The 16,834-nt window shown below is 45.0% G+C and overlaps 1 protein-coding gene across 1 annotated transcript in view; it reads right to left on the bottom strand.

Annotated features, from left to right (window-relative positions):
* The window catches only part of GABRR3 (gamma-aminobutyric acid type A receptor subunit rho3), a 96,353-nt gene that overhangs the window by 55,690 nt on the left and 23,829 nt on the right, over positions 1-16,834 (bottom strand). The window contains exons 2-3 of the mRNA XM_056559313.1: positions 13,982-14,082; positions 10,275-10,342 (exon numbers count right to left, since the gene is read on the bottom strand). Of these exons, the coding sequence (XP_056415288.1) occupies positions 10,275-10,342; positions 13,982-14,082 (169 nt within the window). The remainder of the gene's footprint in view (positions 1-10,274; positions 10,343-13,981; positions 14,083-16,834) is intronic.

Here is a 16,834-nt window from a genome sequence, read left to right as displayed (position 1 = left end):
GGGTTTAAATGAACGTAACGATTTTTCAGCATTTTTGTAAGTCGTATTTTTTCTTATTTGTTTTAACCTCTTCTTTTTGTATCCTAAAGTTTTTAATGGTTATGGTATATAGCACTATGTTTTTTGGTTTCCGTTAGGATAAGAGGAGGGTCATTACCTGTGAGGGACGTACCAGAGCCGGAAGAATCGTCCATCACGTGATGCGAAACTAGTCGCTCCCACAGGTGTGTCCCGCGTCAGGAGGGTCGGCTGACTCTCGCTCCCAGCCATGAACTTTTGTTTGTTCACTTCTGAAAATATGCAATAAAAGCTACCACATTGCTGAAGATTCGGGTGAGTGCGACTTTATTTCTGACTTCTTCGTATGTGATATGATATATACCACTTGGACATTCATAAGTCAGCACCCCCTTATACAGCACCCTATTGGAGATAGACTTGAGTTTGCCGCATGGTGTGAATTGCATCTAAAGATTTTGGATATTGTCTGGTTTCTTTATGCCCATAGTGCAGTGCCTGGATTTCTTTCTTCACTATTGTCTAATTTACAAATCTGTTTAACTTTCTGGAGCCAGTTGAGATATATATATATATATATATATATATATATATATATATATATAAAGTTTTTTCCTGGAATACCCCTTTAAGCAGGGGAACACGTCTGGCACTGCATGATTTGAGTCCCTGGCGGCGTAGTGTGTTACTGATGGTAGCCTTTGTTACTTTGGTCCCAGCTCTCTGCAGGTAATTCACAAGGTCCCCCATGTGGTTCTGGGATTTTTGCTCACCGTTCTTTTGACACTATGGGGTGAGATCTTGCGTGGAGCCCCAGATCGAGGGAGATTATCAGTGGTCTTGTATGTCTTCCATTTTCTAATAATTGCTGCCACAAGTGATTTTTTTTCACACCAAGCCGCTTGCCTATTGCAGATTCAGTCTTCCCAGCCTGGTTCAGGTTTACAATTTTGTTTCTCGTGTCCTTTGACAGCTCTTTGGTCTTTGCCAAATTGGAGAGAGAGTTCCCCACTACATGAGACCAGGGGGTTTCTGGAATGGGCAAAGGCTGTAAGGAACTTGCAGGCTTCTGTCGTGGAGTCTTCTTTCTTCTAAGGTGACCAACTGGCAAGGAAGAATGTCCCCAATTCAAGACTTTACGTCTGAGTTTAACATGCACAGAAGATATCACAGGGGGAACAAGACAGTGATCTTGGCAATATTATCCCCAATAAGTGATTACACAAGATTTCCAGTCAAGTTGTGGAGAATGACGTTGAAGCCAAGGAAGACCAAGAAGAATCTCCGAAGTAGTGTGTGGTAGCACATAGAACTCAATTTTGTCCTTATGCAAATTTCCTACTTGCATGACGAGGGGTTCCATGTGAAATTGCACCTTACAGCTCAAATTTTGTCCATTAACAGAAGAGATGTTGAAGGGCTTGGCAAGACGAGACACTGGAAGACAGTGTTTATGGAACTGGGAGGCACCAATGAAGTTACCAGCGGAACCGGAGTCCAAAAGAGCAGAAGTGATAAAAGACGTCTTGGCAGAGGAAAATACTTGAAATGGGGTGGTTAAGCGAGGAGAGGTAATATTAACATCTAGGGAAGCCACTCCTACTTGTCCAAGTTGACAGCGTTCTCCCGGACGTGGAGGACGTATAGAACAGTCTTTGAGAAAGTGCTCCGGACTGGCACAATATAGGCACAAATTCTCATTGTGTCGACAGGATTTTTCCTGCTGCGTTAAGTGAAAACGGTCCACTTCCATAGCCTCTTCGGCAAGAGGCAAAGTAGATAGTAGGGGTGGATGTTGGAACACGGGGGCCAGACGAGGTAGACGCCGTGTTTGGGCAGATTCTTTTTCCAAAGGAAGTTCCTCCTGCCTCTCGGCAAAACGCACATCAATTCGAGTGGCTAAATGGATACGCTCCCTTAGGTTAGCCGGAGAATCTCGCGCAGCGAGAGCATCCTTGAATCGAGAGAAAAGTCCTTTTTTAAAGGTAGCACACAAGGCCTCATTGTTCCAAGAAAGTTCAGAGGCAAGAGTGCAGAACTGAACCGTGTAGTCACCAATGGAGGAGTTCCCTTGGCAAAGGTTCAGTAGAGCCGCCTCGACAGAGAAGGTTTGCGCAGGTTCTTCAAATTCATTGCGGAATTCTGCAAGGAAGGCTGACAGGTTCAAGGAGACCAGATCTCTATGATCCCAGAGAGGAGTAGCCCAGGCCAAAGCTTCCAGACAGTAGACTGAACACAAACGCTACTTTAGAACGCTCCATCTGGAACAGATCCGCCATGAGTTCTAGATGGATAGAACATTGTGTCACTAAGCCTCCGTCATACTTAGATGGCAAGGACAAATGAAGCTTGGTCCTGGGAAAAGCTGCAGACACAGGAGGAGGCTAAGGAACAGGTGGCTGCTGCTGAGTGGCAAGAAGTTGTTGCACCATGGCTGAGAGTTAATTCAGTTGTTGCGCCTGATGGGCTTACTGCTGCGACTGTTGAGCCACAACGGTGGGAAGATCCAAGACATCTGGCAAAGGCACCCCAGCGGGATCAATGGCCGGATCTTACTGTAATGGGATATGGCAGTTAGTGGATCCTCTGGGCCTGTGTGGATGATGACGTGAGCCGTGCCAGGGAGCGGAGTCTAAGGTGCCGCTGGTTTTCACCAAAGCCCGCGACAAAGCACGATGGTCTTGCTGAGGCAGGCCTCACCCAGGTCGCTTCCGCTGGCATGACTCGTCCACACTCGTCTTTAAAAATCAGACAATGTGATTTTATGTTGTTTTTTTCTCATTATGTCTCTCATAGTTGAGATATACCTATGATGAAAGTTGTGGTTTTGCAACAGCTGATGCACCCCCCCCCCCCCCCCTGTGAATGTACAGGGTACATTCACATGGGCAAGGCTTTTACAGTGGGTTTCTCGCATCTTGAGATGCAGCAAATTTTGCGCTGGGAAACTCGCTGTAATCCCCCGCCCATGTGACTGTACCCTAAAAACACTACACTACACTAACACAAAATAAAATAAAAAGTTAAAAACACTACATATACACATACCCCTACACAGCCCCCCTCCCCCAATAAGAACGTCCGGTACACCACTGTTTCCAAAGCAGAGCCTCCAGCTGTTGAAAAACAACAACTCCCAGTATTGCCGGACAGCCGTTGACTGTCCACGCATGCTGGGAGTTTTGCAACAGCTGGAGGCACCCTGTTTGGGAATCACTGGCGTAGAATACCCCTATGTCCACCCCTATGCAAATCCCTAATTTAGGCCTCAAATGCACATGGCGCTCTCACTTTGGAGCCCTGTCGTATTTCAGGGCAACAGTTTAGGGCCACATATGGGGTATCGCTGTACTCGGGATAAATTGCGTTACAAGGTTTGGGGGGCTTTTTCTTCTTTAACCCTTCATGAAAAGGAAAAGTTGGGGTCTACACCAGAATGTTAGTGTAAAAAAATTAAATTTTTTACACTAACATGCTGATGTTGCCCTATACTTTACATTTTCACAAGAGGTAAAAGGGAAAAAAGCCCCCCAAAATTTGTAACGCAATTTCTCCCGACTACAGAGATACCCCATATGTGAGCGCAAAGTGCTCTGGGGGCGCACAACAAGGCCCAGAAGGGAGAGCGCACCATGTACATTTGAGGTGATTTGCACAGTGGTGGCTGATTGTTACGGCGGTTTTGACAAACGCAAAAAAAAACAAAACCCCACATGTGACCCCATTTCAGAAACGACATCCCTCATGGAATGTAATGAGGGGTGCAGTGAGAATTTACCCCCCACAAGTGTCTGACGGATCTTTGGAACAGTGGTCCGTGAAAATGAAAACTTGTACAGCCCACTGTTCCAAAGATCTGTCAGACACCAGTGGGGGGGCAAATGCTCATTGTACCCCTTGTTACGTTCCTCAAGGGGTCTAGTTTCCAAAATGGTATGCCATGTGTTTTTTTTTTTTTGCTGTTCTGGCACCATAGGGGCTTCCTAAATGCGACATGCCCCCCGAGCAAAATTTGCTCTCAAAAAGCCAAATATGACTCCTTCTCTTCTGAGCATTGTAGTTCGCCCATAGTGCACTTCAGGTCTACTTATGGGGTACCTCCATACTCAGAAGAGAAGGGGTTACAAATAATGGGGGGTATTTCCTGCTATTAATGCTTGGAAAAATGTGACATTTTGGGGGAAACACACATTTTAGTGAAATTTTTTTTTTTTTTTTTACATATGCAAAAGTCGTGAAACACCTGTGGGGTATTAAGGCTCACTTTATTCCTTGTTATGTTCCTCAAGGGGTCTAGTTTCCAAAATGGTATGCCATGTGAGGGTTTTTTGCTGTTCTGGCACCATAGGGGCTTCCTAAATGCAACATGCCCCCCAAAAACCATTTCAGAAAAACGTACTCTCCAAAATCCCCTTATCGCTCTTTCCCTTCTGAGCCCTCTACTGCGCCCGCCGAACACTTTATATAGACATATGAGGTATGTGCTTACTCGAGAGAAATCGGGCTACAAATATAAGTATACATTTTCTCCTTTTACCCCTTTTAAAAATTCAAAAATTGGGTCTACAAGAACATGCGAGTGTAAAAAATGAAGATTGTGAATTTTCTCCTTCACTTTGCTTCTATTCCTGTGAAACACCTAAAGGGTTAAAATGATGACTGAATGTCATTTTGAATACTTTGGGGGGTGCAGTTTTTATAATGGGGTCTTTTGTGGGGTATTTCTAATATAAAGACCCTTCAAATCCACTTCAAACCTGAACTGGTCCCTGAAAAATAGTGAGTTTGAAAATTTTGTGAAAAATTGGAAAATTGCTGCTGAACTTTGAAACCCTCTGGTGTCTTCCAAAAGTAAAAACTCGTCACTTTTATGATGCAGACATAAAGTAGACATATTGTATATGTGAATAAAACATTTTTTTATTTGTAATATACATTTTCCTTACAAGCAGAGAGCTTCAAAGTTAGAAAAATGCAAAATTTTCAAATTTTTCATCAAATTTTAGGATTTTTCACAAGGAAAGGATGCAAGTTACCACAAAAATTTACCACCATGTTAAAGTAGAATATGTCACGAAAAAACAATCTCGGAATCAGAATGATAACTAAAAGAATTCCAGAGTTATTAATGTTTAAAGTGACAGTGGTCAGATGTGCAAAAAACGCTCTGGTCCTTAAGGCCAAAATGGGCTTGGTCCTGAAGGGGTTAAGTGGGAGAACTTGCACAATTGGTGGCTGACTAAATACTTTTTGCCGCACTGTATGGATGAGATAAGAGGTTGGAAGGTATGGACGTGATAAGAGGATGGGATATGATGCCAAAATAAATAGAAAACTTGACCTATTATGAGTCAAAGGTGTTTGCTATTGGGATTTGCCATATGATGGATCCGTCATGGTATCATGGCTTACATTATAAACCGAAGCCCCGACCTCAGTATGAGCAGAGCCTATGATATAGCGGAATAGAATTTTTTATAAGATAGGAAAATGCTCCAAAGTTCAGCTAGATTTGCCATACCATTTTATTGCATAAACTATGGGGGGAGATGTATCAAAGCTTGTCCAGTGGAACAGTTGCTGTGTTGCCCATAGCAACCATTTAGATAGCTTCTTTCATTTTTGAAAAGGCCTCTGAAAAATGAAAGAAGCGATCTGATTGGTTGCTATGGGCAACTCAGTGACTTTTCCTCTGGACAGGTTTTGACATATATCCCCTTAGATCTTGTATTTTTAAGCATTTTCTTTTTTACCATGCAACATTCATAAGTAGGCTGCATACATAGAGACTATTTTTTTTTTTTCAACTGCTAGAAATGAATGTGTGACTGCAGGAGAAAATAATACTGCACGTCACTAACCATCCTACACAGATAGCCTTACCTGCAAAGAGAGGCTTCTGCTAGTGTGCGATTGCTTATGCAACAAAAAAGTTTAAAGGAACACACTGAATGAAATGGATATGCAGTGTTATGCCTAAGGCTGGTTTCTGAAGTGAAGATGCAAGACAAAAAAGATTCATGCAATGTCAAAGAGACAACCCTTCTGTTCTCAGCTACACCTGAATGCAGGAGATGCCTGAAAGCTGTACTCCGGTCTCTTCAGCGCTCCAATAGAAATTAAAGGGGTACTCCACAGGAAAACATTTTTTTTTTTAAATCAACTGGTGCCAGAAAGTTATATTGATTTGCAAATTACTTCTATTAAAAAATCTTAATCCTTCCAGTACTTATCAGCTGCTGTTATGATCCATAGGAAGTTATTTTCTTTTTGAATTTCCTTTCTGCCTTACCACAGTGCTCTCTGCTGACACCTCAGTCTATTTTAGGAACTGTCCAGAGCTGGATAGGTTTTCTATGGGGATTTGCTCCTATTCTGGACAGTGCCTAAAATGGACAGAGGTGTTAGCAGAGAGCACTGTGGTCAGGCAGAAAGGAAATTAAAAAAGAAAAGAACTTCCTCTGGAACATACAGCAGAGGAAGTTGTAGTTTTCCAACATATGGATGGCCATAGTTTAGAAATCACCACAGAGTGGTCTCCAAATTGTAGTCCTCCAGATGTTGCAAAACTTTAACTCCCAGCATGTCCAGGCAGCGAGTGCCTGTCTGGGCATGCTGGGAGTAGTAGTTTTGCAAGATCTGGAGGACCACAGTTTGGAGACCACTGTGTAGTGGTCTCTAAACTATGGCCATCCATATGTTGGAAAACTACAACTACCAGTATGCCTAGACAGGCACAAATTGTATGGGCATGCTAGGAGTTGCAGTTTTGCAAATTGTAAAGGGGAAGCACTCACCCACCGCATCATCACGACACCCACCGCCGGACCTCCGAACACCAACCGCTCCTCCCGTCGGACCTCCAGACACCCGTTACTCCCACCGCCGGACCCGCCGGACACCACGGGACGTTAGCTAATTAACAGGATCAGCGCTGCGAGAGCGCATATTTACTGAATGCCGTATGTAAACGGCGGAATGCGCACCCCCCTGCTCTGAGTGTCCACTTGAAAAGGGAGGGACTGCAGTACCAGCAACTTGGACAGGAGCACATTCAGTTTATGTGCTGTTGGATAAGTGGGTGCATACGGCTAGAAGTTGCTGCAGTGTAAAAGCTCATACTTGTATGTTAAAATCGAGCTGGCGGTCCTCCGCAAGGCGAGCTGCCACCTATTCCAGCCACTGCCTCTCAGCGCCCCCGCTCCCCCGACTGTGAAATTGCAAATGTTTAATTTAATCAGTTATGGTTCATTGTTATAGCTCCAACCTGTTTCATTGGATTCTTGTGGTAACTCCACAGGTAATATATGATGACAACCATAGGGCCTCACAATTGAAAAGATTGAAGAGATTTTTTAAAGCTTAAATTGATTTTGATTAATTTTGATTAGATTTTGATTAGATTCACAAGTTTAATGTCCAGGGTTTCCGAAGAGTTTACTTTGAACTAATACTGTATGACCACAAAACCCAATATAACAAGGAGTCACATGGCGGCACAATGACAGAGCCTGGAGGTGGCAGCATTAGCATGAGGATACCAAATGGTGGCACAATGACAGAGCCTGAAGGTGGCAGCATCAGCATGAGGAGACTATATGGCAGCACAATGACAGAGCCTGGAGGTGGCAGCATCAGTATGAGGAGACCACATGGCGGCACAATGACAGAGCCTGGAGGTGGCAGCATCAGCATGAGGAGACCATAGGGTGGCACAATGAGAAAGCCTGGAGGTGGCAGCATCAGTATGAGGAGACCATATGGCGGCACAATGACAGAGCCTGGAGGTGGCAGCAGCAGCATGAGGGCCATGCCAACTGAGGGTTAAGTCTGAGTAACCCCCGACTGTTGACTGTGGATGTCGGATGTCACTTGGGATGAATTGGATGACCAAGTGAACCAATCAATCACGACTGCTCGGTTGCTGGTCGACACAACTGCTAGCTGACATCGGGAGCTCAGACCTCTTGCTGCGATTCCTGCTGCCACACACCCCTACTCTGCTGTGACCTCTGCCTGCGCCTGACGAATTTAGGCCTCTGCCACTCCTATTTGCAACTCCTGTCACTTCTCTGCTTGACATACGTATACACCAGCTGAGTGCGTATATGTTACATTTATGACAGGAGGACAATATGCTCCACTACGCTTAAAACTGTATTTGGCTGCAAAAGCAGGTGTGTAGTTTTGGCTGGCCTTTCAGAGTAACTAGGCCCTTATGACTTTAACAGGATTAAAATCGTACACCACGTAGGTGTACGTACAGTATAAACTTATGAAAAGAGGACTATGTGCTCCACTACACTTAAAACTATATAAGGCTACAAAAACAAGTGGGTAGCTTTGGCTGGCCTTTCACAGTAACTAGGCCCAAATTATTTTAACAGGAAAAATATAAAGGACATCACGTAGGTGTACGTACAATTTACACTTATGAGAGGAGGACTATACGCTCCGCTACAAACTGTATAAGCCTACAAAAACAAGTGTGTAGCTTTGGCTGGCCTTTCACAGTAAGTAGGCCCAAATTTGTTTGACAGGAAAAAAAAAACTACACCCCCTATGTATGCACAAGTTACACTTATGAGAGGACAACACGCTCTGCTACGCAACCTGTATTAGGCACTGAAATCAGTTGACTATGGCTTGTCGTGCTCACCCTAACTGGGCCCTGTTAGCTTTAGAGTTGTAATACACACTAGTGGTGCAGCAAAGAGTCTCTGTGTAGTAGCCCAGTACAGTATTATTATGCATTAATAGCAGGTGACAATGGGTTTTAGTGCTCAGCCTAACTGGCCCCTATAAGCTTTAGAGTTGCTGTACACCCCACTGCAGCAGTACAGAGTCGCTGTGTAGTACAGCCCAGTACAGTATTATTATGCACTAATAGCAGGTGACAATGGCTTTTAGTGCACACCCTAACTGGCCCTGTTAGCTTTAGAGTTGTAGTACACACTAATGCTGTAGCACAGAGTCGCTGTGTAGTACAGCCCAGTACAGTATTATTATGCACTAATAGCAGGTGACAATGGCTTTAAGTGCTCAGCCTAACTGGCCCCTAAAAGCTTTAGAGTTGTTGTACACCATACTGCAGCAGTACAGAGTCGCTGTGTAGTACACCCAAGAGTGTACTTTCTCTCTCTCTCTTCCCTGTCAGTGCTTTTCTTCAGCGATTTGGGCTTGTGCTGAATTGCTGCTGTGAAGCTGTTTTTCTGTGCAACACACACACTGCTCTATCTCTGTCTGCATTAAAACACTCTCTCTGAAATACAATGCTGGAATGGCTGGCCGCAAGGTGGCTGCCGATTAAATAGGGCTGTGACATCACAAGGCTGACTGGCTGCTGATATGCTGCATGCTGCATGTGATTCAGGGTCATCCCCCCTACCCGCCTTCCCAGAGTTCCTTGCCCCATGTCCTCACATGTTGATCCGCCATTTTAGATGCCCTGGAGCATGGACCGCACTAAACGGAGTTTAATGAAGCGTTTCATTGAATCGCGGTGATATTCAGATTCGTTGCAAAGCAAATTTTTCCTGAAATTCATAACGAATTCGGATTTGTCAGATTGGATTCACTAATCCCTATTTACTATACTAATAAAAAAAATCTGATAAATATTTTATAGCTGCTTTTATTTTCTGATTATAGATTTTTCATTTATTGCACACAGATATAGGGGTGATTATCCTGCATGAGCTGCTATTACAAGTATTTAGAGATATGCTTTACCGCATCCACATGGACCATATGAGCATTTACTCTGGAGTTGACTTATTATGGGGGAGCTTTATCAAAACCTGTGCAAAGGAGAAGTTGCCCAGTTGCCTATAGCAACCAATCAGATTGCTTCTTTCATTTTGCAGAGGCCTTGTTAAAAATGAAAGAAGTGAGCTGATTGGTTGTTATGGGCAACTGGGCAACTTTTCCTTTGGACAGGTTTTGATAAATCTCCCCCATTGACCTGTATGAGTGTTGTGGCCTGCTCCATTACCTGTGCAGAGCTCATTGTGCAGTGAATGCTGGGAGCAGAGCTCCGATTATCATCACCTATTGTAAATGGTGGATCCTGTGTTATCTATACATAGATGTTATCTTTCATTGTAACCCTGCCTGTGATGATAATGATGAGACTGCTGACAAGTGACCTCCACAGAACAGGAAGTGTCAGTCTATTGTAAAGCTGGGTAGTCAGAAGGAGAACTGCAAAATTTTACAAAGAGTAATGTCACATACTTACATCCATTGTAACCTACCATATCAACTTCTGAGATACTATCTATACTTTCTATCTGTACATCAATGCCGACAGGAATTGCTGAACCTAAGAAATAAAAAATACATATTATTTCTGGGGAAATCCTATTAAAGAGTACCTGTCACTAAATAAACTTTTCTAAACCAACTTAGGTTATGTTCCCTAACGACTCCTAACACCTGCCCTAAAAATTTTCTTAAGAGCTTTACAAAGCTCTGTATCTTACCTCTCTTCTTGCTCACATAGTGTGAGCTGCCGGCATGAGGATGTGGGCATTCCCCAGCAGGCGCTACGTCAATGAAGCCTGCTTCCACCCTTACTTCGCCGAGGAGAGCAGTGGGGGTAGGGTGGTGGAGGGGAGGGTGCGAGTGAGCCCGCATTTGCAGAGCCCTGCTTGTCCTCACTGCACAGAGCGCCGCTTGTCCTCAGTTTACAGAGCCCAGCTTGTCCTGAGTGTACAGAGCCCTGCTTGTCCTCAGTGTACAGAGCCCCGCTTGTCCTCAGTGTACAGAGCCCCGCTTGTCCTCAGTTTACAGAGCCCTGCTTGTCCTCAGTGCACAGAGCCCTGCCTGTCCTCAGTGCACAGAGCCCTGCTTGTCCTCACTGCACAGAGCCCTGCTTGTCCTCAGTGTACAGAGCCCCGCTTGTCCTCAGTGTACAGAGCCCTGCTTGTCCTCAGTGTACAGAGCCCTGCTTGTCCTCCGTGTACAGAGCCCTGCTTGTCCTCCGTGTACAGAGCCCTGCTTGTCCTCAGTGTACAGAGCCCTGCTTGTCCTCAGTGTACAGAGCCCTGCTTGTCCTCAGTGTACAGAGCCCTGCTTGTCTTCAGTGTACAAAGCCCTGCTTGTCCTCAGTGCACAGAGCCCTGCTTGTCCTAAGTGTACAGAGCCCTGCTTGTCCTCAGTGCACAGAGCCCTGCTTGTCCTCAGTGCACAGAGCCCTGCTTGTCCTCAGTGTACAGAGCCCTGCTTGTCCTCAGTGTACAGAGCCCTGCTTGTCCCAGTGTACAGAGCCCCGCTTGTCCTCAGTGTACAGAGCCCTGCGGGGTATGGGAGTGAGCACAGCGCTCCCACCTGTCTGATTGACAGGCAGGGAGCTGCGCTGAGCTGGTCACGTGCTCAGCCAGCGGTCTGCAATTTTGGACTTACTGCCAGGCCGGCGTGAGTCCGACATTAATGCAAAAGCTTGCGACAAGGGAATCCCAGGGAGACCCCTAGTGGCCACATTTTCAAAATGTAAAAAGACATTCAAGGATTTTTTTTTAGAAAGTTGTTATATATGGAATGATCTATAACAAAAAAAAATTAATAATTAATGACAGGTACTTATTTAATAATTAAATACAGGCTTTTTCACATTTTGCAGATCAGTAGTGTTTTCTTGCCACAGTACCACAGCAAAGCCAGGCTGTTTCACAAAAAATTTAACCACAATGCGTTTTTTTTTCCATACCATTTTGTAGTGTCAGTGCCCTGATTTCAACACTGTTTTTATTTTGTTGCTAAGACACCACTACTTGATTACTATGGATTTTAACTATTTTGTTGACTATCTGTACTTTCCCCAGAATAGTCTGGTTGGTGTGAACTTTATTTCACAAAGGGGGTGAGAGTAATAGACACAGAGGGGTGTAAGTGTCGGGCTGAGGGTTCATAATTCAACATTGAAGGGCCAAATATATGCAGCTGATGGCGCATTAACTAGCATCAGGGTGTGTTAATATGAGGCTGGGGGGGAGGGGTTGTGAATCAGGCTGGGGGGGGTGAATATAAGGGCTGAGGGGGCGTGAATCAGGGAGTGTGAATACCATACTGAGGAACTCGTGAATCTGGCTCGGAAGTGTGAATCTTTTTTTTGAGGTGGTCATGAATCAGGCTGAGGGGTGTAAATATGAGGCTGAATGGGGTGTGATAAGGCTCAGGGGTATAAACATGAGGCTGAGGGGGGTCAAAAATCTGGCTCAGGGTGTGTAAATATGAGGTGGCGGAGGGGGTAAATCATGTTTAGAGGGTGTAAATATGATGCTGAGTGGGTCATCATCACGCTCAGGGGTGTGATTGTTTGGTGATTATGGGGGTAATTATGGGGAACATGAATCAGGCTCGGGGGTAATTATGGGGAACATGAATCAGGCTCGGGGGTAAATATGAGGCTAGGTGTCATGAATGATGCTCGAGGGGGTTATTGTGAGGCTTGGGATCATAAATCAGGCTCAGGGTGTGTTAATATGTGGCTGATGTGAATCAGGTTCAGGAGGTATGAATCTGAGGCTTAGGGGTGTGAATCAGGTTCAGTTTTGGAATCATGGCTACAAAATGGTCTAAAAAAATTAGATTTATTTTTTATTCTGGCCACAGGTCCTCTTTAAATAAATAGGCACAAGTTCTTAGTAGTGAGCTGCAAATAGTTTGTCCCAAAAGTAAACTGATCAATACAAATAAGAACCTTTGTGGTGAGGGTGTTGAAAGGACAGATGTTATTAACCCCTAGGGCAGTTGGTATTAACCCTTTGTGTTCATGACGCCAGGGCGTGGTTATCCTCGCTACCACCAAAGGTACAGCTGATGATTCCTGGGCCATGTTCGAGGCAAATTATTTCTCTGATGCAAGGTTACAGAACAATGGCTCTTTCCTGAGGCAGACAAGGTGTTAAAGTCTTTACAGCTCAGTTCAGGCCTAAGGAGATGCACAGTGAACTTTAGGAAGCTTGTCGGCTTGATGGGATTTGTAGTGGACTTGGACTGACTTGTGCAACCCACACTGAATGTAGTAATTTGACTAGACTTGTCCCCTATATTTGTGCTTACCACCAGGCTTTGACTTTCACCTGCAGGGGTTAACTGGTAGTAGATGCGTGGCTGCTTGACTAGGCCTTAGGCCTCCCTCAGGAACCCCAGACAACTTCTCAGGTCTTCACTCCACTGTACCTCAGCTAGATCTCCAACTCTCAACTGCACTAAACTGACTCCTCCCAGCTATATATGGGAGCAATTTAGAGATGTCCCATTGGTCACCAACAAGCCACCTGTTCACCTTACACCTTCCTTGGTAACATAACACTTAGCAACAGTATTCAAAGGCACAAGAGCATATTATTATAACTCACAGCGTGACATTAGTTCAAATATTACTTTATATTATAAAAGAGTCCTGAGGAGTGTGGGGCCAGGGGACATGGACTGAGTCCGCCTGATAGGACTGACAGGGGTACAGAATGGCACATTCTGTACTGGGCCACCACACATTTTCTGCCTGATTTGGTGTTTTCTCAATGTGCAATATGGTTATGATTCCACACAATAGAGTACAACAAAATAAACAATTTGCTACATTTCTCTTACAAAAGCAAATCTGCAGCATTACACATGTATCCAATGAATACTAATCTTCACCAATGTAAAGGAAAAGCAAATCAGTTCCCCATAGCAACAAATTAAATTCCACTTTCTTTTTCCAGATGCCCTAGAACTGTGGTCTTAAACTGTGGCCCCCCAGATGCTGGATAAACTTCAACTCCCAGCATGCCGTTGGCTAGTTTTGCAACATCAAGAGGGCCACAGTTAAGACCACTGCTCTAGAAAATGTAAACGGCAACCAAATTAGTAGCTAAGGGAAACAGGTTTATTCAGGTTAATATTTTGTTACAATGTTATATTACTGACTAGCAGGCACAGTTTGCCCCATTGCATTTTATCGTTGTCTTACCTCCAAATCCAGGTCTCATTGCAAAATCATGGTCATCTATCCGTAAAAGCTGTTCAGATTTGACCTGACGGACTTTAGTGCTGTCAATTCTCTTCATTTTACTGCAAAATCAGATAATAGGGTGTTTAGTTATTCATATTGTTACATTGTTTGTATTCAAAAGGATTGCCAAATTTAGGAAATCCATTTTTAAATACGCTACTGAGGAATTCTGAGTTTCAACAGGGATCTCTGTTAAAGGGGTACTTAAAAATATTTATTTATTTATTTTTTAATCAACTGGTGCCAGAAAGTTAAACAGATTTGTGATTTACTTTACTTTAAAAAAAATCTTAATCCTTCCAGTACTTATAAGCTTCTGTATGATCTAGAGAAATTTTTTTCTGTCTGACCACAGTGCTCTCTGCTGACACCGTTGCCCATGTCAGGAAAATTGTTTTCCACCGGAGTATCCCTTTAAGGATTCCCATATGTTCTGACCAGAGAGAATATCTCCTTGTCTGTCCTGCAGTACAGAGAAAACCCATTGATTGAATGGGGACTGTGTAATGCTTTAATGGGCACTGTCAGGATCAAAAAGTATTATATGTTGTACATGTTGGAAAAACATTAGCCTTTCGAATATACTCCATTATTTTTTTTTATCTCCTTTTAATAAAAAACAGGGCTTATAAAAAAAGACTCCAGAACATAATCCTGACCGGCTGCTGCATCATCTTTGTTCAAGCTGAAGCCCTCTTGTGTGCTCACTCCTGTCCTGTCTGAAAACAGAGAGGAGGCGGTTACAGAGCAGCCTGCAGTGATTGGATGAAGAGACCCAACACAGCAGACTCAGGAAGGAAGTGAATGCACGGGGAGTGAGGGCAGGCTCAGTGATTGCCTCGGACGCATATATAAGCTTTTTCTTCTTTGTAATATGACAGGTACGCTTTAAATTCTCCTTTGGTGGCGCTGTAGGGAAATGTAATACTTAGTGTCAAGGTTCTCCACAAAAGACAACTGATCTCTTTGGATTCTAGCAGGACAACAATTCGTTACCAGATTATAATAAAGGGACCAAAGCGGACAACCTCTTTGAGGCCACCGTAGGTTCCAGTGGGAGATTTCAGTAGAAAATTATGACAAGAGTGATGCTAGTGTTATTCAGTCCAGTAAAATGGATCTTATTATAGTTAATGGGCTCTGTTGGATGGCGTCAGTGTCCAGAATTCAGAAGATCTAACATTGGTGTTATTTCCATTGTTCTGCCATTATGGCGAAGCAAAAGAAGTTATTTATGGTAGGAGGGAGGGAGTCTTCTCAGAGAAAATGGTCACCTTGCATAGTGTATGGTGCCTTGAAAATCTGTCACTCAAAATCTGGATGGGGTAGTGGTCTAAATAGGTGGTCTTTTGGACATATTTTACTGTATCACAGTCCTGACTTTAGAAGGACAATCCCATGAACCAAACCACAAAAGGCAAGGAGTTTGGGGGCATTCCTGGGTGTTCTTTGGAGTGAGGAATAAATTATGTTGGTAATTAAAGTATTGGTAGGTACCGTATTTTTCGCCCTATAGGACGCACCGGCGTATAAGACGCACCCTATTTTTAGGTGCAAAATCTAAAAAATTTACGATTTTGAACCCAATAGTGGTCTTCAACCTGCAGACCTCCAGATGTTGCAAAACTACAACTCCCAGCATGCCCGGACAGCCGTTGGCTGTCCGGGCATGCTGGGAGTTGTAGTTTTGCAACATCTGGAGGTCCGCAGATTGAAGACCACTGCATAGGAGGTCTTAGGAGGTAATACTGACGTGTCCCCGCCGCTCCGGACCCATCACCGCTGCCCTGGATGTCGCTCCATCGCTGTCGCCGTGTCCCCGTCGCTCCGCTGCCGGCCTGCTGCTCAACGTCTCTGCTGCCGGCCGGGTATCCTCGCTCTCCGTCGCCGCCATCACTTCGTTACGCACGCCGACGCACGTACGCGATGACGTGATGACGAGGAAGGAGAGCGCCGGCATACAGGGGATCCCTGAACGGAGAAGACACCGAGGAGGCAGGTAAGGTCCCTCCCGGTGTCCTGTAAGCACTTACCCGGCTATTCAGTCGGGCTGTTCGGGACCGCCGCGGTGAAATCGCGGCGGTCCCGAACAGCCTGACTGAACAGCCGGGTTAGTGTCACTATCCCTTCAGACGCGGCGGTCAGCTTTGATCGCCGTGTCTGAAGGGTTAATACAGGGCATCACCGCGATCGGTGATGTCCTGTATTAGCCGCAGGGACCGCCGCGATAGGGGTGTATTCGCCGTATAAGACGCACCGACTTTTTCCCCCCATGTTGTGGCAAACTCCTACGTAAGCCTGAGGCCTCATACATCAGTTTATTAGGCAAAATTCTATTAACCCCTTAACGACGCAGGACGTATATTTACGCCCTGCGCCGGCTCCCGCGATATGAAGCGGGATCGCGCCGCGATCCCGCATCATATCGCGTTGGTCCTGGCGCTCATCAACGGCCGGGACCCGCGGCTAATACCACACATCGCCGATCGCGGCGATGTGCGGTATTAACCCTTTAGAAGCGGCGGTCAAAGCTGACCGCCGCTTCTAAAGTGAAAGTGAAAGTGACTAGGCTGCTCAGTCGGGCTGTTCGGGACCACCGTGGTGAAATCGCGGCGTCCCGAACAGCTGACCGGACACCGGGAGGGCCCTTACCTGCCTCCTCGGTGTCCGAGCGGCGAATCACTGCTCCATGCCTGAGATCCAGGCAGGAGCAGTCAAGCGCCGATAACACTGATCACAGGCGTGTTAATACACGCCTGTGATCTGTGTAAAAGATCAGTGTGTGCAGTGTTATAGGTCCCTGTGGGACCT

Source organism: Hyla sarda, chromosome 2 (genome assembly GCF_029499605.1).
Source record: "Hyla sarda isolate aHylSar1 chromosome 2, aHylSar1.hap1, whole genome shotgun sequence".
NCBI classification, from domain to species: Eukaryota; Metazoa; Chordata; class Amphibia; order Anura; family Hylidae; genus Hyla; species Hyla sarda.
The sequence above is the reverse complement of the archived record's forward strand: the minus strand, read 5'-3'. Positions and strand labels throughout refer to the sequence as shown.